General features: G+C 54.1%; 1 protein-coding gene across 1 annotated transcript in view; it reads left to right on the forward strand.

Annotated features, from left to right (window-relative positions):
• The first annotated feature begins 1,324 nt into the window (after positions 1 to 1,324).
• Positions 1,325 to 27,312, forward strand: part of PPP1R37 (protein phosphatase 1 regulatory subunit 37) — a 54,679-nt gene continuing 28,691 nt past the window's right edge. Inside the window, exon 1 of the mRNA XM_033223631.1 lies at positions 1,325 to 1,903. Coding sequence (XP_033079522.1) covers positions 1,702 to 1,903 — 202 coding nt within the window. The 5' untranslated portion in view covers positions 1,325 to 1,701. The remainder of the gene's footprint in view (positions 1,904 to 27,312) is intronic.

Raw genomic sequence — 27,312 nt, forward strand, 5'->3', positions numbered from 1 at the left:
CTCGCTCCGCCCAGTCCCCTTTATGGTTTCAGCCCCACCTCCTTCAGTTTGCCGGGTGCGCTTGGGAAAGCGTGGCGAAAGTGCGGCGGCGAATGTCAAGCGTTGGGTATGAGCCTAGGGGTGTGGCTTGAGCTCGCGCTGGTTTGTTCTTACCTCAGTGACCCACCAGCCTTGTCACCCAGGATTTGGGTTGGCAGATTCGTCTCTCGCCTTTGGAATTTCTATCCTCTCCTAGGTTTTGTTTTTTAAAATCAGGCCTATGATACCGTTCATGGGCTCATATTTATTTTAGCATTGCTCATGGGCTCATGTTTATTTTAGCATTGTGATTTAAGTTGTATTTTATGCAACTACCCCTATACAGAGAGCTGTTGATGTAACTGCAGCGAGCAAATGGAAGACTGGAGACTACCGAAGAGGCCGAGGCTTCGTCTCCGGAGGATCCCTCTCTGTCAGCATCCATCAGCTGTACTCATATATTGAATGCAGCTCCTATCCGTCTTTCTTTTCGACTTCTTTATGCCGTTACCACTCTTCATCAGTTAGTCTAGCTTCAATGTTTTCATTTCTTTCCTCTTTTTTTTTTTGAGACGGAGTCTTGCTCTGTCGCCCAGACCAAGGTGCAGTGGCACAGTCTCGGCTCACTGCAAGCTCCGTCGTCTCCCGGGTTCACGCCATTCTCCTGCCTCAGCCTCCCGAGTAGCTGGGACTACAGTCGCCCGCCACCACGCCTGGCTAATTTTTTGTAATTTTAGTAGAGACGGGGTTTCACCGTGTTAGCCAGGATGGTCTCGATCTTCTGACCTCGTATTCCGCCCGCCTCGGCCTCCCAAATTGCTGGGATTACAAGCGTGAGCCCCCGCGCCCGGCCCATTTCTTTCCTTTCGTTGAGACAGGGTCTCGCTATGTCTACCAGGTCGTAGTGCAGGGGCGCGCTCAGTGCAGCCTCAGTCTGCCGGGCTCAAGTGATCTTCCCACCTCCCAAGTAGCTGGAACTACCGGCTCCCGTAACCGGACCCTGCTAATTTTTAAGTTTTTTGTAGAGACGGGACCTTGCTATGTTGCCCAGGCTGGTCTCGAACTCCTGGACTCAAGCGATCTTCCTGCCTCAGCCTCCCAAAGTGCTGGGATTATAGGCGTGAGCCGCCGCGCCCCGCTAGGTGTTTTCATTTCTCTGCACTCCATTTCCCTGGGCTCTTGACGAATGTGCGGGAGCTGAATATTCGTTATCTGGACTCAGGCGGGGAGGCGTGGGCTCAGCTTCGCGCTTGCGCGCTGCTCTTGGAGACGGCGTCTACCTCGCCCCGCCCCTCATAGTCTGCAGTTCTGGCTCTGCAGATTCGCTGCTCACGTTTCTTTTTTCCGTGGCCCTTCCTGCCCTTTGTTTCTCTCTTCATGTCACCCGCGGGACAACTCTACCTGCAAGTCGCTGAAATCGATTTTCTGCTTCTTATAGTAAGCGGTGGGCTCGCCAGCCTAGAGCGAAAGTGTGACTGCGAACGGGCAGGCGCGCGCGGGGTTCGGCGGAGGCGCGCTTGGGCTCCCGGCGGCGACGATTACGACGACTAGGAGAGCGGACGGAGGCGGCTCCTGAAGCAGTGGCGGAGCCCATGCCCCGGGACGGCGGGCGGGCCCGGAGAGACAAATCCGGGGCCCGGGGCATGTCCCCGGGGCCCCCGTGAGGAGGAGGCGGCGGCGGCTATGGAGATCCCGCCGCAGGAGGCGCCGCCCGTGCCGGGCGCGGACGGCGACGTTGAAGAGGCCCCTGCCGAGGCCGGGTCTCCCAGCCCCGCATCGCCCCCCGCCGATGGGCGCCTCAAGGCTGCAGCCAAGCGCGTCACGTTCCCGTCCGACGAGGATATCGTGTCTGGAGCAGTGGAGCCCAAAGACCCCTGGAGACATGGTAGCTACCGCGGGTGAAGCGGGGGCGGGTTCGAAGGGGACCCGGGAGTCGGTAGGGATCGGTGCAGGGCCCAGCTCAGACGTGGCGTTCAATAGATTGCACCTAATGGTGAATAAGGGGACAGTCGTCAGTTTAGAACCGGCATCTGTTAGAGAGGGGGTGACTATGGAGTTGGGAAGGTGAAAAGTATGTGCTTTCTGCCGCACCCCACCCACCCGAGACAAAGATGGTGATCGTTTTAGGGCTTAAAACGATGAGCAATTAAAGAAAGTTTGGTGGTTTGTCAGATGTAGAGTGTGGCAGCCTTTGCGTTCGTAGTTCCACCAGAGAAGGAGAGAAAGAGCAGTCGGGAGGAGGAGCGGGTCAACGCTGGCCCCGAAAGGGCAGTTGAAAGAGTTTGATGGGTCTGTGGGAGTAAAAAAAGGTTCAGTTGCTGGTCTGCAAGTCTCGGGGCAAGGAGTGGTCGTGTTGGTCACTTTCTTGGCTGGAAAGAGGGAGAAATATAAACTTGGACTGTGGCTATAGAAGACTTGGTACAAAGGGAGTCAAGGTAAGGTCCCAGAAGAGGAGCACAGGTGGTGGTCCATTTGTGGTTGGTTGAGTCAGAGGCAGTGTGGTTTTTATGTTTTCATTTTCATTGAGAGGAGATCTTACTGCATTGCCCAGGCTGGTCTCGAACTTCTGGGTTCAAGCTATCCTCCCTCCTTGGCCTCCCAAAGTGTTGGGATTACAGGAGTGAGCCACCGCCCCCGGGTGCAATGTGGTATTAAGAAGAAAAGCCAACCCCTACCGCAGCCTCCTCCTCCAACAAAAAGGGAAGCAGAAGGAAGGTTCTCGGTCATTCAGGAGCAGAGGATGTTTGGGGCATGGCTACGGAAGGGTCCTCTTGTTCCTTCTTGAGAAAGAATTGGGGGATGGCCAAGTGCATTGGCTCACGCGTGTAATCCCAGCACTTTGGGAGGGCAAGGTGGGTGTATCACCTGAGGTCAGGAGTTTAAAACCAGCCTGGCCAACATGGGGAAACCCCGTCTCTACTAAAAATACAAAAATTGGCCGGGCATGGTGGTGCTCGCCTGTCATCCCATCTACTCAGGAGACTGAGGCAGGGAGAATCGCTTGAACTCAGGAGGTGGAGATTGTAATGAGCTAAGATCATGACATTGTAAAGCCTGGGTGACAAGGGCAAAAATCCGTCTCAAAGAAAGAAAAAAAAAGAATTGGGGGATGTTATCAAGTCAGGAATTGGAGTTGCTGGCCAGTAGCAGGTGAGACAACTGAAGAAGTTTGGCAGCTTGAAGTGTTGGGAGAGGGGACTGGCCCACTGGAGAGGGTCAGGTCAGTGTTGGAGCTGAAAGGAGTGTTGGAGTCATAGGGCTGGGAAGGTGGAAAGTCGCTTGGGACATGCAGGGCAGTGTTGAGTCCATTTCGTGCTGGAGAAGTCTGTCAGTCCTCCTGGGGTGGAGCCCATGAAGTGAGGGATCAGACTGGTCATGGTTCTGTAGAAGCTGATCTGCCAGCCCTACCTAAGGGGAGAAACTGTTGCCAGTCTGTGGACAGTGGAGGAATTGGTGGCTTTGATGTGAGGGTGGAAAACATGGTAACTGGAAACCGAATACACAGTGAGTCCATCATGAATGACAGTTTGGCTACTTGTTACTACTTATTATTTTTTAGATAGAGTCTCCCTCTGTCGCTTAGGCTGGTTCTCCTGCCTCAGCCTTCTGAGTATCTGGAATTACAGGCACCTATCATCACACCTGGCTACAAATGTCTGTATTTTTAGTAGAGATGGGGTTTCACCTTGTTAGCCAGGCTGGTCTCGAACTCTTGACCTCAGGTGATCTGCCCACTTCAGCCTTCCAAAGTGCTGGGATTACAAGCATGAGCCACCGTGTCCAGCTGGCTAGTTATTCTTAAAGAGACAGTGGTTAAATTAAGACTTTTGGGCCGGGCGCCATGGTTCATGCCTGTAACCCCAGCACTTTGTCAAGCCAAGGTAGGCGGATCACCTGAGCCCAGGAGTTCAAGACCAGCTTGGGCAACAAGGTGAAACCGTGTCTCTACAAAATATACAAAAATTAGCCAGGTGTGGTGGTACATGCCTGTAGTCCCAGCTACTCAGGAGGCTAAAGTGGGAGGATCACTTGAGCCCGGGAGGTCAATAGTGCAGTAAACTGTGATTGCACCACTGAACTGCAGCCTGGGTGACAAAGACCCTGTCTTAAAAAAAAAAAAAAAAAAAAAGACTTTTGTCACTGGGAGCCAGCCAACTCCTTGGGCTCTAGGCCCCAGGCATAGGTGGTTAGTTTGGGACGGGGCCACAGTCAGAATGGCCCCTGGCTATAGCGTGGTATCCAGTCAGAGCAGGAAGGGGAAAGACCTGGAGAGGCAGAGCAGGGTGTTTCAAGAGCAGAGGCTCCAGGTCAGATCCTTCGAGACCTCGGACTGGTTACCTAACTTCTGAGCCTCAGTCTTCCCGTCTGTGAAGCAGGTGGCAATACTCTTGCCACGGGATTTAGGCAAGGACTGGATGAGGTCACATATGGAAAGGAATCAGATAGGGTGAGCGTTCTTGATGGCAGTCATTGTTATTAAGACAGTGTTGGTCATCTTGGGCTGGTGTAGAGGAGTTCATGCATAGGGTGGGGCCTGGATGTGGCTGCTTCAGAGGCTTCCAGGAGAGAAGAGAGCTGGCAGTCAGTGCATGGGCCTGGAGTGAGGGGTGAGGAGGAAGATGGTTAATTTGTGGGCTGAAGGGTCAGGGTGAGGGCAGCAAGAGAGTCTGGCACAGATTGGGCACTGGGGGGTAAAGTTCCTGGTCCGCAGTTCCCCAGAAAAGGTTTGGCTTTCATTCAGTAAACCACTTTTCCCCTCCAAGGCTCTGTTTCTTTCTTTGCAAATGGAGGTGCTAAATTTTACCATGGGATAGTTGTGAGGATGAAGTAAGATAGTCCTCATAAATTTCTGCCACGTAAATAGCAGCTGTCATCCCCGCAGATTTGTGTTTTGCTTGTTTGTTTGTCTGGTTTCATGTGCAGTCTTGAAGAGACAGTGAAAGAATTGGAGAGTCAGAAGGCTGTCTGTCAAGAAAAGACGGGCAGTTGGAGCCTGGCTGAGAGGAGTTTAGAGGAGGGGTACCGGTTGGTCTATCCTGGGTAAGGGGTAGAGCAGGTAACACTCTCCCGGCTGGGGGAGTCTCTCATTCCAGTGGTTGAGAGAGGGGCAGTAAGGCCTGGTTGGGACTCACACTCCGGAGGAGTCTGTGCGTCTGAGCTGCAGAGGTGATGACCTGAACTGGACTGCAAGAATTGGTCCATCCTGGTAGGGAGGAGGGCTTGAGAAGTTGCCCTGGCAGTGAGGAGTTGGGTGATCTTGGGCCTGGGCAGGGGAGGGGTCACTGGTGAAGTTGGTGAGTTTGGACAATAGGATTTGCAGGACAGAAAACCCAAGGGCCTGGGAACAGCAAGGAACACGGGATAGGCTCTGTGCTGGGGAGGACAGTGGAGTGGTTCCCTGGCCATGGGGCTGTGGGAGGTGGAGGGTTTGCCAGGGTGTAGAAGAGGAATTGTGGTACAGAAAGTGGGTGTAAGAGGAGACCCAAGTGAGAGGCCAGAGGGGCTGGGGCTGGGGGACTGCAGGGAGGAGTTGCTTGGTCTTGGAACAAAGGTGGGAGATTTGTTGGCATCAATCTCGTAAACTGGGGAGGGACAGGGGGTGTTATTTGAGCTGTGAACTTAGTGCAAGGTGGCGTAACCCCAAGGCCGAGGGGTGACAGAAGAGCTGACGGGTCTGAATTGGGGAGACTCAGTCATCCGGAAGCTGTTGTGCCATGCTAGCAATGGAGTGCTGCCCAGGCCAGGGGTGGAGGAGCGCCCCTGGGTGAGGAGAAGGCAGCACTGGGGGGGCCCCAGTGCAGGGGTCTCCTCCAGCAGAGCCCTGCCCCTGGGGCTCGAGTGGTGACCCAGCCGGGTGGGAGCTGTCGGGGGTGTCTACCTGAGGGTAAGAGCTCCCTCAGGCCCTTCAGGGGCCCAGGGTTTGGGGATTCCTGGAGATGAGGTGATCTGGAGGAGGGGGATTGTGAGGGAGCCTGCGCAGGCTCATCCTTTCCGGATTCCCATCCCCCGCAGTGGGGTTCCGCCTGCTGGGGCTGCCGTTTCCTCATTACATGAACACATCTGATGTTCCGTCGCGTGCTTGTTTTCTTGGTGGTGGTCTCTTCCGCGCTGGAATGGGAGAGCAGAGGCCGAGTCCATCCCCTTCTCCGCTTTCCTCAAGGACACTCAGTTGTTGAATGAGCGCCTGTGGGCCTATGAGGCCTGGTGGTTTCTGGAAGCCACCTAGCAGAGTGACATGTAGCCGTATGTCAGGGGCCCGAGCAGCCTGGCATGGGGACACCAGCGGGGCAGCAGCGTGCTCTGTGGCCTCTGGCAAGCATGGGTTCTTGCAGAGCATTGCACTTCCTCACCTGTAAAACAGGGCCAGTGATCCTGCCCTGCAGACCACCAGGATGTCAGAGGATAGGGTGAACCTGCACCCTCAGCAAGCCACAGCCAGGTGTGTGGAGATGGGCAGGGAAGCTCCGGGAGAAGGCAGGCTGGGAATCGTGAGTGAAAGAGGCTGCTTCAGCACTGTCAGGCTGGGCGCTTGGGTGCCCGTGGGGAGCGGGGCTAGCTGGCTGCACTGCACCCCGTCATGTTGTGGCAGACCCTTCAGCTCTTCTGAAGGCCAAGGCCAGACTTACACAAGGAACCCATTAGGCCAAACTGCAGGAATGACCTGAGGCTCGGCTGGTCTCCCCAGCCCCAGCCGAACTCTGTGGGGTTGGAAAGATAGGCATGTGAGAGGGACTTGTGATGAGAGCACATGACAGCAGCCACAGTCCGGGAGACTCATCTCCCCTCCTCCAGTCCTGCCGGTGACTCACTCCCTGCTCCCTGACCATCAGTCCTCCAGTGTGTGTGCGTTGGGGGTTTGCCCACCAGGAAGCTCCTCGCGTGAAGTCAAGGTGTCTGCAGGGCAGGGTGAGGGGGTCCAGGCATGCTACCATGTCTGGCCACCTGAGCTTTGGAGGGCAGAGGTAGCGGTGGGGGCAGGGTGTTTTCTTAAATGCGGATCCTATGGCATGGAAATGCCATACTGTTTGCTATTGAAACCCGTGCTGCAGATTTAGCCCTAGAAACAGGCTGGACAGGTAGACACGCATCTGTCAGTGGTGGAAAGAGGCCCTGGGTTAGAGAACCAGCTTGCTTTAGCATTCGTGGTGGAGCTGCTAGGGAGCAGGGAATGGGGTCAAGGGGGATTGATGCATCTGCTCAGATTTCCATCTGGGCCCAGCTCCACCTCCCGCTGCTGGAGTTGGCAAGTAGACCCTGCCACTGAGCAGCCACGTGACTTTGGCGATTGTTCTCTCTGCCTCGATTTTTCTGTGTCTAAAATGCAGCTGACAGAAGTATGTCCTCATAGGGTGATTGGGAGGATTAAGTGAGAGAACACAGTGCCTGATCCATAGTAAATGCTCAGCAAATGCCTCCCTTGTTATTCCCATCATCACTGCTCCTCTGCCCGCACCTATAGCCCTAACCTTTCGTTTCTGTTTCCTGCCTGTGTTGTGTGTTTGTACTCCTCTTTCCCCTACAGTCTCCCGCGTCAGCATCCCTGCTTTCTCTCAGGGGCCCTCTCCTCCAGGCTGCGTGCTCCAGCAGTCCCTGACCTCCAGGCCCGACTGTGCCTGCCAAGCTGTGTGACCATGGACAAGTTGCCCAGCCTCTCTGAGCTAAAACTAAATCAGCATGTTTCAGCTCACTAGCAGGAGAGGCAGCAGGGGTACTAAGATTCCACACTGGCCGTTTTAGTCCCAGCCTCTGCCTACATTGGCTGATGACTTTGGACAAGTCGCAGCTCCTCCCTAAGCCTGAGTCTCCTCTGGAGTGGGGGCTCCACCGCCCCAGCCCCCGCCCTGTTGGAACACGATTGGGTTAGCGGTACTATTGTGCCGGTGCCTGTCCTCTGCCCTCCCAGGCCCTTTGCACACTGTGACTCGCCGCTCTTTGTGCCTGCACATGCAGGTGGGCTGCCTGATTCCTTGTGCTTGTGCTCGCTTCTGTTTCCCCCTTCAAGGGCAAAGACTGTGTGTGAGTCACCTCTGTGACCCTAGTCTAGCACACAGGAGGGCTTGGGCACAGGACACATGTCCGAAGGAATGGGGTGCTTTCCTCTGATCAAACACCCTATGGTGGGATTTACAGGAAGCCTTTTTGTGGTAGTTAATCCAGTTGCTGCCAGGACGAGGGCTCTTCCTCAGGGACCTACAGACAGGCTTTAGCGCCCATTCTGACTCCCGGAAGAGTACGCGAAGCTGGCCCCCAGCTGGCACTCAGTAACCAGCATTGAGTGCGTCAGCGGGAGTGCATGTGCGTGTGTTTCTGGGAGCGAGTATTGGGGCTCTGCGAACCTTCATAGGCATCCGGCTCCAAGAGGATTAGGAACCGTGGGGCCAAATGCCCTGTGTTGGACGGGCTGCAGCTGGAGCAGTCACTGGGCGTGAAGGCCAGAAACCTGTTTTTTTTTTTTTTTTTTGAGACGGAGTCTCGCTCTGTCGCCCAGGCTGGAGTGCAGTGGCCGGATCTCAGATCACTGCAAGCTCCGCCTCCCGGGTTCACGCCATTCTCCTGCCTCAGCCTCCGAGTAGCTGGGACTACAGGCGCCCGCCACCTCGCCCGGCTAGTTTTTTTTTGTATTTTTTAGTAGAGACGGGGTTTCACCGTGTTAGCCAGGATGGTCTCGATCTCCTGACCTCGTGATCCGCCCGCCTCGGCCTCCCAAAGTGCTGGGATTACAGGCTTGAGCCACCGCGCCCGGCCCAGAAACCTGTTTTTACAAAAAGCTCCCCGGGTCGTTCTGACAATCTCGCTTGGCTGTCTGTGTGCTTTGCTCCGCCATCCATCACTCAGTCCCAAGCTTGTCTTCAGACCTCAGTTCAGGGGTGGCTGGCATTGACCTCAAAGACTTGTTTTGGAGCAAATTAATAGGTGAGCATTGAAATGCTTGCCTTAAGGTAACTGCAGAAATTCAAGCTGGGCAGGCCGCCTGCTGCAGTGGGGCATGGGGGCAGGGCAGGTTAAATCCCTGCCCTCTGGCTGACCTTAGTCATCATCAGTCCTTGCCTTCCATGTGCCTGTACCAGGCACTGGTCTAAGTGCCTTTCCTGTATTATCGCATTTAGATATCACAGCCACCCCAGGAGGCAGGTGCTGTTTGCCCCAATTTATAGATGAGGAAATGGGGCCTGTAGAGGTAAAGTAATTTTCCTGAGGTCACACAGCCGGTAAGTGGTGGAGCTGGGATTCAAACCCAGGCAGCCAGCCTGGCACCGAAGCCTGCACAGTAACCCCTGTGTGGCAGCTGAGTGCTTGGAGGCAAGTGGCCGTGTTCAGTGCAGGGTGCATAGTCTCTTCATCTATAACCCAGAATTGTTTATAAGATAGAGGTGACAGTGCTGGCTTTGTGGTGTTGTGGCAGGGATGAGAAATAGAAACAGGTGGGGTAAGGGCCCAGCCTGGTGGGCATGCAGGAGGGGGTCACTGTGGTTCGTGGACAGCTTGAGCCCCTGGAGATTTGTGCTGCTCCTCTGTCCTCGGCATTGCCCGCTGTTCTGACCCTTGGCCTCTGGGACGTGTTCCTCCTGTGCTACACAGTGTCTGGTACGTGGTAGGCACTCAATATATTCTTGCTGCATGAGTGACTTGGTGACCCCGTAACCAGTCATGCATTCAGCATGGTATGGCCGTGACACGTGTTGCGAGTCAGGGCAGAAGACAGGCCCAGTCCGTGCTTCCGTGGGGGTCACGGTCAGGTGAGGGAGACACACAGTAAAGAATTATCAACAAACCAGGCTGCCGAGGACTCAGATTAGGGAGGGTTCACAGGGTGTGCAGGAGGGCAGGGCAGAGGCAGCTTCCTAGAAGGGATGTCAACAAGGAAATCCAGCAGTTAGCCAGGTGAGGAGCAGCGGGAGGTGTGCACCAGGGGTGGAAGGCAGATAGAACCAGCCTGGTACATCTGAAGAACAGAAAAAAGCCAGACTTAGTTGAGGTGGAGGCAGGCGGGTCAGAGGTGAGGCTGGAGGAGGCAGGAGAGACTGCTGTGTGGGGCCTTATGGGCTGTGCTAGCAGGGAGCTCCAGAGGCCTTAAGAAAGGGCCTGGGCTGGGTGTGGGGGGCTCACGCCTGTCATCTTAGCCCTTTGGGAGGCCCAGGCGGGACGATTGCTAAAGCCCAGGAGTTTAAGACCAGCCTGGGCAACATGGCGAGACCTTCTCTCTATAAAAAAAACAAAAATTAGCCAGGCATGGTGGTGTGCACCTATAGTCCCAGCTACTCAGGAGGCTGAGGTGAGAGGATCACTTGAGCCCAGGAGGTCAAGGCTTTAGTGAGCTGTGGTCACACCACTGCCCTCCAGCCTATGTGACAGAGCGAGACCCTGTCTCAAAAGAAAAAAGGAGGGGCATAGTGAGTGTTTTTAACAGAACCTAGGGTGGGGGTAACATGAATGGGGTGAGACTGAGACAGGGAGACCAGGGAGGGGCCGTGAGCCAGGAGCCCAGAGGCTATAGGCTTAGCTTAGCCTCATGTTGGCTAATAGTTGACACTTGACTTCATTGATTCTTCCTCAGATTGCTCTGAGCCCTCCCTCCACCAACAGGTTTGCTGTTGCCACTGTTTCCTATAGCACCTCTGAGATGACTGTTTTTCCCCTTCCCTTCTCTCCTTGGGTCTCTGAGTCCCTTCCCTCGTGCTCCCCAAGCCAGTTTGTCCTTGGCCTGCTTGGGACATCCTGCCCCTGCATGGGCTGTGGGAGGCGTGTGGGCTGTGAAGTCCAGTGACCTCCTCCAGTGACCTCACTTTCACAGTCCCTTCAGGTCTCACAGTACCCAGATCCAGAAAGCTCTACAGACCATCCCAGACCCCTCTGGTGGCTTAGTGCAATATCAGTGTCCTGTCAGTCTTACAAAATCCAGAAAATTCTGATTCTAAATCACGTCTGGCCCAAGGGTTCTGGGAGGAGACTGGAGCCCGCAGCGGGCCTCATTCCGTGTCTGAAATGGCAGTAACCCAGGAGGAAGCGCAGGAGCCCCCTGGGTGCCAGTCCCAGCTCTGCCCTTGGGCGAATCACCCAGCTTCTTTGCCTCAGTGTCCCCATTTGTATGGGGATTGATGATTAAATTAGCCTCTACTTGGAAAGCAGCTGGAACAGTAGCTGGCTGTTGCAGACGTTCATGAGGACATGGGAAAGTTGAATGAGGTGGCTGCTGCCCTGAACTTGACTGGTTCCTGCCTCCTGGGGCTATAAGGGTTAGGCAGGTGGGGCCAACCTGCCTCATCTGGGTAGGATCATCTGCCTGAGTGTGATTTCAGCTCCTCCACACTTGGGCTGTGTGACCTTGGGCAAGTCCCTTGACCTCCCTGGACCACTTTCCCCATTTGTGAAGCCATTTTGCCAGATGAGGACTCTCTTTCAAAGTTTTTAGACTCTTTGGGAAGACCAGAGAGCCAGGCCTGGGGCCCACGCCAGCAGGAGCACACCGTACATCCAGTGTCTAGCTGATGCTGCTCCTGTTACATCAGCTCCTCTGGGGCTGAGCCCACTTAGACTCCTGGACTGGAGCCACACAGAAGACTGGGGTCTGCTGTTTCAGCTTAGAGGAGGTGGGAGATGTGGAGGGGGTTCCCTAATTGCAGGAAGGGGGTTCAGAGGCTGGGTGCCAAAAGGAATTCGAGAGATCCATCATGCTTGGCTATTTCCTACATTGAGTAGGAAGGTCCGTGAAGGCAGGACCCATCTTTGTCTTGGCTCACCTGTGTCTCCAGCACCCTCTATGGTGCCTGGCCCTCTGCAGGCTGTCACACTGGATGAATTGGTGGTGGATGGAGGTACACAGTAGGCACTCAAAAGTTGTTCTCACCCCTTCCCTTCCTCTAGGCAGCTGGCACTGAGCAGTTGCCTCAAGTTGGGGGTGGAGGTTTGGAAGTGTCTGCTGACAGCCGCACGGCTCATGTGACTTGCCGAGCGCCCATCTCCCTTCGCAGCGGAAGCCTGGGTCGGGAGCCCTGCAGTCAGATGCTCCCCTCAGGGCTGGTTGGGTTCCAGCTGGGAATGTGTTCCCTGGTTAGGTGGGCGGGCTCCTCTAGCAAGCTGGCGCTTGAGACCCACCGGGGTCGGACTCGTGTGCCACCTTCACACCCACCCCTCCCTCTCTCCGTGGTCTCCGAGGCTTTCACCAGCTGCCGTCAGTGATGTAGTGGAGAGCTGCTTGCGTCCTGTGCAGCCTTCCCTTTTGCAAAGCAAAGGACTGTCACAGCTGAACTCGCTTGGTTCCCCAGGACAACAGGGAGGGAGGGTGGGAGAGTGGGGCTGCCAAAAGGTGAAAGCACGCTGCAGGGAAGTGACTCTCTGCAGGGGTCATGCCTCCTGGTGGTGGTGATGGAGGTGTTGGTACTCACAGCTCCCATTTATGGAGCACTTACCAGGGCTAAGCTCTTTAAACGCATCGTTAATCTTGGAGGAGGAAACAAGCTCACAGAGGTGCCAAGGCCACACAGGTGGTAGAGGAGGAGCTCGGTTCTAGCCAGGCAGCTTGAATGGTTCTGATCCTCTGTTCTGTTTCAAAAAGCCCCCAGGGCTCCACCGTAACTACAGGACAAAGTCCACACCCCTGGGCCTGGTATGGGAGGCCTTTCCCAAAGAACATCCAGCCTCCTAGCGCAGGCGCCAGGCCCCTCGCTAGTCCCCTGCTCTTCCTGACCAACTCCTGTTACCCCTCCCACGCCTAGACGCAGGCTCCTCTGCCTAGCATGCCCCTCGCTAGTCCCCTGCCCTTCCTGACCAACTCCCGTTATCCATCCCGCGCTGCCTCCTAGGCAAGCCCTTCTCTAATCCCCTGACAAAGCTCTGCTCTGCTCTCTGGGTTCCCATGGCGCCTCCTCGCTCTGTTGTTACTTGTTTGGGCCCATCTCCCCTCCCTGAACCAGCGCTGCAGAGGACTGCATCCTGTCCATCTGGCTCCTGGGAGGAGTGGAACCACTGAACGCCTCCAGGAACCTCCAGGGACTCCGGGCAAAGTGGGACTGCTGATGGGCACCCAGGCCGGACGCCGCAAAGCCCTTGTAACCCAGGCACTTTGCTATTCCTGTTTCACATCACACTTTGTGACCTCCCTGCTGCCTTTCCCCCTGATCCAACGTCCCTGCAACAGGTTAGGAAGCTCAGGTATAACCTGGCTCCTGCCACCATCGCCGGCCACGACCAAGATCACCTTGCCATGCACTCGCTCGGTTCAAGCCATCGTGGATTCCTTTCAGTCCTAGAACATGCAGGCAGCTCCCCACATCCTCTCCTGGAAGGCCGGCCCCACCCACACAGCTGGCTCTGGCTAATCTTTCAGGTGCCAGCAAACCCTTCCTTCCTGGCCCTCCTAATGGGCTCTCCATCAGGTGGCCAGTGATCTGCTTATCTGCGGGCCTGCGGATACTCTCGGCCCCGGACTGGAAGCATCACCAGGCAGTGGTGGGTTGGGTTTGGTGCCAGTATATTCCCCAGTGCCCAGCCCACGTGGCACTGGGTTTGGCTCTGGGCAGCCACGCAATATGGCAGGTGGAGAAGGAAGTGGCATACAATGCTGGGTCTTAGTCCTTGCCATGAGCAGCTCAGAGAGTCCCTGGTCGAGAAAAGGAAGTGGGCAGAGAGGAGGAGGAGCTTTACGGAGGGGAGTACCAAGCCTGCCTTTGGTGTCCCCCCTGCCAGCCTGGTGGGAATGGCAGCGCAGGACTGGCAAACAGGCCTGTCTTTTCTGTTGAGTTGCTGGGGGTCATAGGCCAGGACACTTGCCTTTGTAGGACACCGCACCATTTAGGGAGTGATTGGATCCCAGGGCCTCCTCCCAGTCATGGAGTGGCAGGCAAGGTTCTGGTAACTGATCTGCCTTCTACCTTTGTGGCAGGTGACCTACTTCCCCATTCCCTGTGACCCACGTGTCACAGGTGTCAGGGGCAACTGGCCACCCAGCCAAGCCTCCATGACTCTGTTCTCACTCCCCTTCTGTCTCAGGCTTGGGATCCTTGCTTCCTGGCCTGGTTCTGTCTGCTGTGATCACAATGAACAGCCAGTGCTCCATTTCCCTGGAGGGCCACCTTCCTTGCTGTGCCTGGACCTGTGTTCCCCACTGGACTACAAGTCCCAGGGGGTCAGGGCCGGAGCTGTCTCGGTCCCTGCTGTGTCCCCTGCACAGCTCCAGGCACAGAGCAGTTCAGTGAATGTTGTTCCATTAAAATGGAGTTGGGGCTGGTGCTGGCAGAGCCGAGGGATGACACCCTCATGGAGCCCAGCTTAGAGTGCCCAAGTCTGACAGTGGCCTGATCCTGTCTAATCCTGGGGTGGAGCAGGCACCGGCAGGCGGGGCCATCTGACTGAATGTCCTACCACCAGCTCTTAGGTCCAGGTGCTTGTGCTTACTGCCTTCCGGCACAGTCAAAAGAATCCAGAGCTGGCACCAGCCCTTTCCTCATCTCAGGGGTGGAGGGGTAACCAGAGAGGGGTGGCACTTACCCAAGGATGCCCTGACACTGGGATCCAGGCTCCTGCTGCTCTCCTCGGCCACCCCTCCAGCTGTTTTTTTGTTTTGTTTTGTTTTTGTTTTTTTGTTATTTTTGAGACAGAGTTTCGCTCTTGTTGCCCAGACTGGAGTACAGTGGCAGGATCTTGGCTTACTGAAACCTCTGCCTACCAAGTTCAAGCGATTCTCATGCCTCAGCCTCCCAAGTAGCTGGGATTACAGGCATGCGCTGCCATGCCCAGCTAATTTTTTTGTATCTTTAGTAGAGACAGGGTTTCACCATGTTGGCCAGGCTGGTCTTGAACTCCTGACCTCAAATGATCCACCCACCTCAGCTTCCCAAAGCGCTGGGATTACAGGCGTGAGCGCCCAGCCTGTTTGTTTTGAGATGAGGTCTTGCTCTGTCGCCCTGGCTGGAGTGCAGTAATGCAATCCTAGCTCACTGCAGCCTCCACCTCCCAGGTTCAAGTGATCCTCTTGCCTCAGCCTCCAAATTAGCTAGAACCGCAGGCACAAGCCACTACGCCTGGCTGATTTTCTTACTTTTAATTGTTTTGTAGAGATGGGGTTGCACTATGTTGCTCAGGCTTCGTTGTGCTTTTGATTTGCATTTCCTTATGGCTGATGATGTTGAGCATCTTTTTATATGCTTACTGAACACTTGTGTATCTTCTTGGGAGAAATGTCTTTTTAGTTCTTTTGTCCATTTTTAAATTGAGCCAGCTGGGGGCACGGTGATTCATGCCTGTAATCCCAGCACTTTGGGAGGCTGAAGAGTTTGAGACCAGTCTGGACAACATAGCAAGACCTGGTCTCTATTAAAAAAGGGGGGACCAGGCACAGTGGCTCACAATTGTAATCCCAGCACTTTGGGAGGCCAAGGTGGACAGATCATTTGAGCCCAGGAGTTCAAGACCAGCCTGGACAACATGCTGAGACCCCATCTCTATAATTGAACGGGCGTGGTGGTTCATGCCTGTAATCCCAGCACTTTGGGAGGCCGGGGCGGGCGGATCACGAGGTCAGGAGATCGAGACCATCCTGGCTAACACAGTGAAACCCCGTCTCTACTAAAAATACAAAAAATTAGCCGGGCATGGTGGCGGGCGCCTGTAGTCCCAGCTACTAGAGAGGCTGAGGCAGGAGAATGGCGGGAACGCGGCAGGTGGAGCTTGCAATGAGCCAAGATCGCGCCACTGCACTCCAGCCTGGGCGACAGAGCGAGACTCTGTCTCAAAAAAAAAAAAAAAAAAAATTAAAAATTAAAAAATTAGCCAGGCCTGGTGGCTCATGCCTATAGTCCCAGCTACCTGGGAGTCTAATGTGGGAGGATTGCTTGAGCCCTGGAGGTTGAGGCTGCAGTGAGCTATTATCTTGCCATTGGACTCCAGCCTAGGTGACAGAGGGAGACCCTGCCTCAAAAATAAATAAATAAATAAATAATTTGTCCCTTTATTATTGAGTTGTGAGAGTTCTATATATATGTATCCCGGATGCAGGACTTCTTAGCTGAGTGATTTGCACCACCTGGGATGTTTTCAGTGTGTAATGCCAGTGCATTTCCTTCCCGTCTCTTCTCTCTGGCTACATTCACAGCCACAGCTAGATAAAAATAAAGCTGTGAGGATACTGTAGATACAGTTGAATATCCTGCTTTTGCACTTCATTTTTCTGTTTTTTTAGAAAGCATGATTTAAGTACATCATTGGGCTGTTGTAATTCATTCTAGCCATTTCCGCATTGCTGAGCATTTAGGTCTTTTCCAGTTTTCAGTTGCATCAATAATGCAATGATGTTCGTCCTTGTCCATAAATCTTCATGTTCATCACATGGGTAGCCTTCTCAGAAAAAATTCGTAGAAGGTGATTTTACCAGGTCAAAGGGAAGGAACATTGGAAGTCTCAGATACCGACTGTGCCCACGTTGGACAGTGAGTGTTGAGGGCTAGGGTTCTGTCGTCATAGTCAACACTGTAGCTTTAGATTTTTTTTATGAGAGAGAGTCTCTCTCTTTTTTTCTGCTTCTTAGTTTAAACCATGGCCAGAGACAGGGTCTCAATCTGTTGCTCAGGCTGGAGTGCAGTGGTGCAATCTTGGCTCACTGCATCCTCCACTTCCCAGGCTCAGCCATTCTGCTGCCTCAGCCTCCCAAGTAGCTGGGATTATAGACACGCACCACCACACCCGGCTAATTGTTGTATTTTTAGTAGAAACAGGGTTTCACTGTTGGCCAGGTTGGACTCAAACTCCTGACCTCAGGTGATCTGCCTGCCTCAGCCTCCCAAAGTGCTGGGATTACAGGCGTGAGTCACTGCGCCTGGCCAGATTTTTTTTTAATGATTGAATGAATACTATTTGCATGTGGGTGCCTTGATGTTAAGATGGTGTCTTGTTTTAGTGAGCGTTCTTTTGACTACCAGTTAACTTCGGTTTTGTTTTATATATATATATTATTATTTTTTAGTGGAGTTCACTCCTGTGGCCCAGGCTGGAGTGCAGTGTCACGATCTCTGCTCATCACAACCTCAGCCTCCCGGGTTCAAGCAATTCTCCTGCCTCAGCCTCCCAAGTAGCTAGGATTACAGGCATGCACCACCACGCCCAGCTAATTTTGCATTTTCTGTAGAGACAGGGTTTCTCCATGTTGGTCAGGCTGGTCTCAAACTCCTGACCTCAGGTGACCCACCCGCCTTGGCCTCCCAAAGTCTAGGATGACAGGCGTGAGCCACCGCGCCCAGCCTTTTTGTGTTTTTTGTAGAGATGAGGTCTCACTATGTTGCCCAGGATGGTCTCGAACTCCTAGCCTCAAGTGATCCTCCTGTCTCGGCCTCCCAAAGTGCTGGGATTGCAGGCGTGAGCCACTGTGCCTGACCTAACCTGTTTATTGTTAACATGTTACATGGTTTTGGGAATTGGTTCTTCATGACCTTTGCCTATTTTTGTTTTCGGATCTTTTATGAGGACTCCTTTTCTATTGAAGATAGGTGTAATTTTATTGTGCACATATATTTGTCCTCATTTATCATTTGTCTTGCAGGAAAGATGGGGGGGCAGGGGGACAGGACACTAAAAAGAAGCACTTTCTCTTCTCTGCTATTTCACTGAGTCTTCATAGCAAAGCCCTATCTCAGTGTGAACAGCTTGGAATGGAGGAACACAGGGCTGGGGGCCTCAGAGAGGGCAGAGGAGGCAGTGGCAGCATAGGCCTTGGAAGCCCTGCAGTGTAGGAGAGAGGGTGCTTTAGTGGAGGCCCAGCCTGGGAAAAGGGTTAGCAGGTTAGAGGGTCCACTGTAACCACAACTCCAGCCCCGTTTGCTGAGCACCAGACCGAGCGACCCGGTGAACCTGTTGGTGCCCCACATTTTTGTAGATAAGAAAACTGCTACTTGGGGTCATTGGTCACTTGCTGAGGTCATAATCCTTTGCAGAAGATGGCAGAAGCCAGAGCAGTCCTGCCTGGGTCCCTGGACACATCCAGCCCACCATAGCTATGGAGGCTCAGCACGTCCCAGGAGCCTCAAGTTTCAGCAGGAGCCCAGACTCCCTCATCTCCCACGGCCATGGCCACCACATCGTCAGTACCCTTTGTATGAGGGTCCCATGTGTCATGTACTGTTTCCTTCCGGTGGCTTCCTGACCCTTCAGTAATACCATTCTTTGCCCTGAGGATCTGTCGCCCACTTGCAGCCTCAGCTCTGCTGCCCCTCTGCCCCGTTGGAGAGTCCTCAGAGCCGACTCTTCCCTCTGTCTGGAAGGGTGGCCTGGACTTTTGTGTGGCTCCTGTTGGCTTATGACCTTGTGTCCCCCTCCAGTGTAAGCTTCTTGAGATGGGATGTCTGGCTGTTTTGTTCACTTATGTAGCCTGGCACCTAGAATAGAGCCTGGCGTAGAGTAGACACTAGATAAATATTTGAAGGGATTAATGAATTCCTTTTTTTTTTTTTTTTTTTTTTTGGGACAGTCTTGCCCTGACTCCTAGGTTGCGGTGCAGTGGCGCAGTCATGGCTCACTGCAGCCTAGATCTCCTGGGCCCAAGTGATCCTCCCGCCTCAGCCTTCTTAGTAGCTGGGACCACAGGCACATACCACCACACCTGGCTAATTTTTGGATTTTTTGTAGAGACAGGGTTTCCCTGTGTTGCCTAGGCTGGTCTCAAATTCCTGGGCTCAAGTGATCTTCCTGCCTTGGCTTCCCAGAGTGCTGGGATTACAGCCGTGAGCCATCGCATCTGGCCACATTTCTTACTTTTACTCAGCTTTTAGGTCTCAGTTGAAATGTTCCTTTCTCTTATGGGTCTTTTCTAACTATTCCTCCAAATCGAAATTTGTATCCCTTCCTTTTTTCCCTGTAATATACACTTTCTTCTTATAACTGGTAAATTTTTGTGTGATTTGTTTGCCTTCCTCACAGTTAGTCCTTGAGGGCAGGGACCAGCCCTGTTTTGTTCACGGCTGTCTGCCTAGCCCAAGTGGTTGCGTAAAGAATGAATGAATGTGTTCTTTAGTTCCCAAACAGACCTCTGAGGGTTGGTGGCATTACCCTCTTGTTATGGACGAGGAAGGTGAGGGCAGTAAGAAATTCCAAGCACCTGATTTCCATCACTGGAGGCTTTGCTGGACCAGTAAACAGCTTACAGTTTCTAAAATTCCAAACTGAAGCACTCCCAAAGTCTCTGAATTCAGATGGCCATCTGGTACCTATGACCAGAAGCCTGAGGCAGGTGGCCTGAAATAGCCTACTTGGTTCTGGCAGGACTGAATGTCTCCCGATGAGCGCTGGGCTTTCCTCAGAGGCCCCCTTTCCCTAGCCTGGCCCTGTCACCTTCTGAGGACTTGGGTGGGTGGCAGTGCTAGGAATCATTGATCCACTAAATGACTCAGCAAACCCTTGTCAAGCACCTTGATGCCCCCAGCTCTGCTAAGTCCTCTGCCGGATTGTCTTGCCTGTATGCTTCATTTGACCCTGACAGTGATCTTCAGCTCCCCAAGGCTCCGAGGGCTGTTTCTCCTCTGAACCTTTTTGCACGTGCTGTTCTCTCTGTTGCAACACTCTTCTCCCTCCCTTCTGCTTTTTAATTATTATTATTATTATTATTATCTTTTTTTTTTTGAGATGGAGTCTCGCTCTGTCGCCCAGGCTGGAGTGCAGTGGCCGGATCTCAGCTCACTGCAAACTCCGCCTCCCGGGTTTACGCCATTCTCCTGCCTCAGCCTCCCAAGTAACTGGGACTGTAGGCGCCCGCCACATCGCCCAGCTAGTTTTTTTGTATTTTTTTTTTTTTAGTAGAGATGGGGTTTCACCGTGTTAGCCAGGATGGTCTCAATCTCCTGACCTCGTGATCCACCCGTCTCGGCCTCCTAAAGTGCTGGGATTACAGGCTTGAGCCACCGCGCCCAGCCTTAATTATTATTATTAGTTTTTTTTTTAATTGAGACAGAGTCTCACTCTGTCCTCCAGAGTGGAGTACAGTGGTGCAATCTTGGCTCACCACAACTTCTGCCTCCTGGATTCAAGCGACTCTCCTGCCACAGCCTCCTGAGTAGCTGGGATTATAAGCGCGCACCACCATGCCCGGCTAACTTTTGTATTTTTTTAGTAGAGTTGGGGTTTTGCCTTGTTGGCCAGGCTGGTCTCGAACTCCTAACCTCATGTGATCCACCTGCCTCAGTCTCCCAAAGTGCTGGGATTACAGGTGTGGGCCGCCTTACCCGGCCCATTTATCTTCTTGGCATATGGAATGTGTATGTAATGTGCGTGTAAGTTGAAGTGTAGTATGTTGAAGACCTGTGAGCCTTCTTCCCAACTTCAGAGCGAGAACATTGCCATTAACTCGCCACTGCCTCTGGGTGGGTGGAGGGAGCCCACTGTCCTGACTGTCGTCATTGTCATTCTGTGTGTTTTATTTTTTGAGGGGAGGGGAACAGGTGTATCAGGTTTAGTAAAAAGGGAAAGAGTCGTCAGGTGGCCTTTTTAAAAGTTGTACCAACCATGTCTGCATGCTGAAAAGCATGGTGTTTAGTTTTGCCTGTTTTTGAGTTTCATAAACATGGTATTGTGTTGTGAGTAAATTCCTGGGTCTTGCTTTTTCTTTTTTCTTTTTCTTTTGAGACAGTCTCGCTCTGTCACCCAGGCTAGAGTGCAATGGCATAATCTCGGCTCACTGCAACCTCTGCATCCCGAATTCAGGCTATGCTCCTGCCACGAGGCCTGGCTAATTTTTTTGTATTTTTAGTAGAGATGGGTTTCACCATGTCGGTCAGCTGGTTGCGAACTCCTAATCTTAAGTGATCCACCCGCCTCGGCCTCCCAAAGTGCTGGGATTACAGGCATGGATTCCATCTGATACATTTTACCTGGGGTGCTGGCATTACAGGCCTGGCATTACCTTCTGATACATTTCACCTGGGGCGTGAGCAAGACTTTCGCTAGAGTCTGGAGCTAGAAGCAGAATTGCCGGTCATAACTGATGAGTACGTTTGGCTTCTCAAGGTAATGCCAGTCTTTCTGAAGTGGCTCTTACCTCCTTTTGCCTGACTGATTCCTGCTCACTCTCCAAGAGTCTCCTTCCTGGCTGTCTGTCTTTCAGCACCTGCTTAGGGGAGCGCCTGCTGTGTGCCTGGTGTAGTTATGTTCTGGGGGGCAATGCGAACAAGACTCACAGTCCCTGCCCTCCAGTGGCCAGTGGTGTTAGATGGTCCCTCTTTCAGGACGCCCCCAACCCCTAGTCTGGGTTAGGGGTTTCCTTTGCCCCAGCTCTGCCTACTCTGGCTTGTCACTGTCTGGGGATGAGTCTGCCTTCCCGACCTGACTAGGACCCCTGTGTGGACAGAGACCAGGGTTAGGGTTATCTTGGATGCTGTTTCCAGCATGACCCTGCCCGGGGCACAGAGTAGGTGCTGGGTGAAGCAGGTACTTGGTGAAACAGGTACTGTTGAGCTTGAGGCAGTTGGGATCAAGAGGAAGAAATGGATTCCAGTATCCAGGACCTGAACCCCGAGGCCATGTGAGCCCAAAGCCTCATACTTCCCTAATGCCTGAGTGTCCAAGATTCCTTTACCTGTGCTGGGCTCTGTGGCAGAGGGAGGGGTCACGGCTCCTGCCCTCGACAGCTTAGAGAAGAGTCAGTGCCTAACTACACACCCCTTTCATAGTGTGCAGGGCTGGGGATGTGCAGCCAGCAGGGTCTGCACAGAGAAATGTGAGGCCCACCTGGTCCTCTGGGAGCTCGAATGTTGGCGTGTTTTTTCTGAAGAGGGTAAGGGCAGGAAGATGTGCATTACCCTTACAAAAAAGTAGAAAAGGCCAGCCTTCTCCTGCAGTCCCAGAGCACTTAGGGCTGTATGGGGGCCACCGTGGGCCCGTAGATCCGTAACAGGAATCATAATAGCTAGCGTTGGTGGAACTCCCACTGGGTACCACGCATGGCGTTGAGCCCTCCGTGCATCAGCTGGTTTTATCCCATCCATATCCCACGAGGTAGGTGGAATTGCTGCCCCATTTTACCAATGAAGGAGAGATCCAGCTCCCCACAGCTAGTCAGTGGCAAATCTGAACTTCACTCCTAGGCAGCCAGAGCCCAGCCCCTGCCCTGCATGATGGTACAGAGCCTGTCTGCAGGCACCATGCATTCAGAGAGCTTTGCCTCCTGTCCTCTTGACTCTTCATGGCAAAGCTGGAAATGGGTAGACGGAGGAACAGAGTTACTTGGCCCCAGTGCCACCTCTGATTTGAGGAGGCAGGGTCAGCCCTGGGCCGTCGCTCCCTTTGTCCCTGAGTCTGCATTCCCCTCCACCCTGCGAGCTCCCTCAGAGAGTTCTCTCCGCCCCCTCGCCACTCTTGGTGCTTATTTATCCCCAGGTCTTCACTTCGGCACCCTCAGGTGCCCAGCCCTGGGTAAATATTTGTCTCAGGGCAGACAGGAGTAGGTGTGGCCACTGTTTCTGAGCCCAGGGGCAGGTGGAGGCAGTAGGTGGGGCGGTGATTGGCGGGCCCCTGGCTGGAACTGGCTCTGCTTGCTCTTTGCTCATCCAGCACCTGCTCTCCCGGGCGCTGCTGAGGCGCTGGGCCCTGCAATAACAGGGACTTCCGTTTGCCACGCGCCAGCCTCTTGTAAAGCGCTAGATGCTTTACACAAGAGAGCTCAGTGGCTGCTTTTAGAGAAAGCTTTGCATGTCAGTCTCAGTCTCATTGGCTCCATTTTGCAGATGAGGAGACTCAGCCAGGAAGGGTCGAGAGCCATTGCTCGTGACGGTTGGAGTCTGTTCAGTTATCAGGGCCACAATCTACTTGGGGCCACAGGAGGTGAATGAGGGTGTTCATTGGCTGGAGGCCAGGCCTCTGCCTGTTCCCAGGGATCCTGAAAGCCGGCAGGAACCAGGTCTGCCACCTGCTCTGTGGACCACATGCGCTCCTTGTTCCTCTTTCTCTCTTCAGAACTTCTTCCACTAGGCTGGCCATGGGCCACACAAGCCCAGCCCTCCTGGTGTCTGGAACAGGATCCCCCAGTCCAGCCCCCTGACCCAGGCAGCTCATGCAGGCTTAGCTAGGACCCCACATTCTCCCTGTCAAATGGGCGGTAGAGGGCCAGCCCACACTTGTTGGGGTGGAGGGCAGTTTTTAGAGAGGGAGGCTCTGCAGACACCCCAAATAGGCACCCCCAAGTACAAGGTCTGACTGCAAAGGCCGTGCCCTCACTAGGTTGCTGTTTCATGTGTTTAGAAGGCGCATTCACAGGCTGGGCATAGTGGCCCACACCTGTAGTTCCAGCACTTTGGGAGGTCGAGGCAGGAGGATCACTTGAGGCCAGGAGTTCAAGACTACCCTGGGCAACAAGTGAGACCTTCCATCTCCACAAAAAATAAAAAATTAAATTTTCAAAAGGTGCATTCACACTGCAAGGCAGAAAGTCACCAATGTCCTCAGATGTATACATCCCTTTGGGAAGCTCCTTCCAGTTGAGGGCTTGTGGAGGCCACAGAGGAACCCCCCCTAATTCCCCCATACATCCCAGCAGAAAGTCCTGGGCTAGGGGACACTCTTGCGCACTTGTGTTCTGAGAGTGTTATTAGTCTCCACCACAGGATTGGTTGTGTTTTCTTACTGGTTCAGGCATGCATTCAGCCAGTAATGAGCTCAGTGCCCTGTCCTGTACTGGGGACACAGCAGTGGCAAGACAAACTCAGCCCTGCCTTCTAGGCTTACTGTCCAGAGAGAGGGAGGTGTGGGAGACAAGTTGGCCAACCAGCAAACAGTGCCACTGCAGATCGAGAGAAGGGTCTGGAAGGAAATAAGCCAAGGCTGGAACAGAGGAGACAGTGGTGAGGCTGGTGGGTAGGTACCTGGCTTGGGTCAGGATATTGGATGCTTTAAACTATCGGGTGAGGCATGGGGTCCACCAGCCAGATGAAGTGGACTTTGAAGTCAGGCCTGCCTGTGCTGTGTGTCCTTGGCACGTGCTCCATCTCCCTGCGCCTCTGTTTCCTCCTTTGGAAAGGGTCGGGGAGGGATAGCTGTACCCCAAACCATGGTGTGAACAGAAAGGTCAAGGGTTTGGCTAAGAGTAAGGATTGTGGAGCCATAGACTGCTCAGGCTCGAATCCCAGCTCTGACTTTTACTGGTTCTGTGGCCTTAGGTAGGTTCCTCAGTTTCCTTATTTGGAATGGGGATAATAAACCCTACCTGTCTTAGGGTTGTTGAAGAGAGTAAATGAGGTAGTATATGTGAGTGCTTGCCATTGCTCGTAATAATTATTCATTGTTAAAAGTTGCGGCCAGGCATGGTGGCTCACGCCTGTAATCCCAGCACTTCGGGAGGCTGAGGTGGGTGGATCATCTGAGGTCAGGAGTTCAAGACCAGCCTGGCCAACATGGTGAAACCCCGCTAAAAATACAAAATTAGCCTGGCGTGGTGGTGGGCACCTGTAATCCCAGCTACTCAGGAGGCTGAGGGAGGAGAATCGCGTGAACCCAGGAAGCGGAAGTTGCAGTGAACTGAGATTGTGCCATCTCACTCCAGCCTGGGTGACAAGAGTGAGACTCCTTCTCAAAAAAAAAAAAGTTGCGTGTCACACGGGGGGACTCGAGTGCTTAGCGCACTGTTTGACTGGGGACCCAGGGATTAAGGCCTTGACTTTCCCTTTCATCCAAGCCTGCCATTGGCCCTACCATGCACCTGCTGTGTGTGAGGCACTGTGGCATGAGGGAAGTTGTGCCCGATCTGCCTTGTTCCTTTCATCCCAAGAGACTTGGAAAGCTGTGGGTGTGTTCTGACCACATCTGTTTCTGTAACAGGATCTTCAGCTGGGGCAGGCAGCTGGGAAGGTCAGGATGAGGGGAAGGGAAGACAGGCCTGTGACACCTGCCATCTGCACCCTTCACTGGAGTGGGCAGGCCTGCCCACATCCCTGCCTGAGGCCTGGGGTCTAGAGGCCTGGCTCCTTGTTGGTTATGTAAGCCTAGCCCGCCCCCTGCAGCTGGCCGTCCTGTAGCACGTGGCCGTGGCACCCGCTGGCTGGATGGTGGTGCCTCCCTGCCCGGAAGGGCAGAGAACAACTCCTCTCACCCAGGAAACTGCAGGACTCATGGCCCCTCAGCAGCCCTGAGGAGGGCATGGGGGTCTGAGAGGAAAGGACCAGCCATCCCAGCCTCTCCTGAGCAAGCTAACTTTCCAGGACGCATTGCAGGCTCCCTTCCTTCCGGCCCGTGGTTCTCTGGGGAGAAGGGAAGGGTGGATGTTGTCATCATTTCCCAGAGTGAGTCAGTGCATTCATTCATTCACAGACTCACAGCGACAGACACCACAGTGATGTCCCTAGACTCAGGGAGCCCTTGGTCTAGGACAGAAAACGAGCAAGTAGATCCTTAGAGATTGGGATGTGTCCAGTGAGGAGGCAGAGCATTGCCTGGGTGTGTGTGGGGGATGGGGGTGGGGGTGCTGCTACAGAAAGGGGTCAGGAGAGGCTACTCAGGAGGTGACTTTTTTTTTTCTTCTTCTTTTTTTTTTTTTTTGAGGTGGAGTTTTGCTCTTTTTGCCCAGACGGGAGTGCAGTGGCATGATCTCGGCTCACTGCAACCTCCATCTCCCAGCTCAAGCAATTCTCCTGTTTCAGCCTCCTGAGTAGCTGGGACTACAGGCACGTGGCACCACACCCGGCTAATTTTTGTATTTTTAGTAGAGATGGGGTTTCCCCATGTTGGTCAGGCTATTTCTCGAACTCCTGACCTCAAGTGATGCACCCGCCTCGGCCTCCCGAAGTGCTGGGATTATAGGCATGAGCCATCATGCCCGGCCAGGAGGTGACTTTTGAGTTGAGACCTGAATGGCAAATCAGCTGCAGGTTAAGCTGCAGGAGGGGAGGGAAGCTCTCAGAGGGAGGGAAGAACAGTTGCAGACCAGGAGGCAGGAACAAGTCACAAAGCCTGCAGAGTGGCTGTGGAGGTGTGCACGAGCCGAGGGTGAGCCTGAGCCGAGGGTGAGCCCAGGCGGAGGGCTGGCATCAGGGGGCCTTGTCCGGAGCTGAGGAGTTGAGGTTTTACTCTCAGTGCAGGGACAGGCGGTGCCGAGTGAAAACCTGTGGCAGCAATCGGCCCGCTCCTCGGCACGGTCTCCTAAGCTAATTGTGCGCCTGCTTTGGGTCTGAATGGCAGGGAAGGCACAGGATGTCAGTTTTCCTTCCACGGTGGGAGGTGATCTCAGGGAGTCTCCCTGCAGGTCTCCACCAGGTCTCCTGTGTGCCTGCCATGGGCATGCAGTTCTGAAGGACTGACTGGTGATGGGAAACCCATCCTGGAGATTGTCCCAGCCATCCCGCCCAAGGCAGGGACAGGCCAGTGGGGCCACCTGAGCAAAGGCTTAGGGTGGCTGGTAGACCGGGCTGCAAGAGTGAGGCCGTGGAGTTAGTCCTAGAGGAGCACCTGGCAGGAGCCTGGCTTCGTAAGCCAGTGCTCATCCTTGGCATTGTTGACTCAGTGGCTCAGCTGATGAGCCCGAGGCTGCTGGGGAAGGTGCCCTCCTCAGCCTTACAGCTCCAGCCTCCGCGTGATCCGTGTTTCACAGGCCTCTGGGTTACTGAGAGGCTGGTGGGGGTGGAGGTGCCTGACAGTTGTTCACTGGGAAGAAGAACTCAACACCAGCATCCCTTCATTTTTCTCAAGGAGTCACAGGCAGAGGTTTTTCCTAACAGGCTCAGCAGTCAGAAGTCCCTGCCTGGGCTTCCGACTGCCTACACAGGCAGCTGCAGCCCTCCGCTCAGGCTGGCCTGTGTCACTGCCCCATTCTATGTCCAGGCCTCCCGGCACCCAGCCGCTGTTCCCACGAGTGCCCGGAGGAACTCCCAGTTTAGCAGGGGAGAGGGTTCCCCAATGCAGAGTGGGCGAGGAGCCCGGGGCCTGTGACCTGTGTCACAGGGCATCTGAGGACATTGCTCCTGGAAGGTAGGTGCGTGGCCACGGAGCTGACTTCAGGGTCTTGTTTAGGAGGCTGACTTGGAAGGTCCTAGTGGCTCGGCAGTGCAAGAGGAGGATCCCCAGTGTGTGGCCTGTGTGGTCACTCAGGGCTGTGGCCTCTCTGACTCTCCTCTTCTTTGTCTTGGGTTGGGGGTCCGGGGCGTGTCCCCTTCCCAGGGATGCACTAAGGTTTCAGTGAGCTCAGGCACGTCAAGGGGTTGCCTGAGGTAACTGCGTAGTAAATGACAGCTGTTGGTGGGCTCCCTGCCGAACGTTGGGACACCACAGTTACGGACTTGTGCCAGGAGCCCCAGCTTCCTGCCACCCCTCACCGTGTGCCTCAGAGTTCTCCTTTGACAA

The sequence above is a fragment of the Trachypithecus francoisi genome, unplaced genomic scaffold, assembly GCF_009764315.1.
Source record: "Trachypithecus francoisi isolate TF-2019V2 unplaced genomic scaffold, Tfra_2.0 Lachesis_group12, whole genome shotgun sequence".
Lineage (NCBI taxonomy): Eukaryota > Metazoa > Chordata > Mammalia > Primates > Cercopithecidae > Trachypithecus > Trachypithecus francoisi.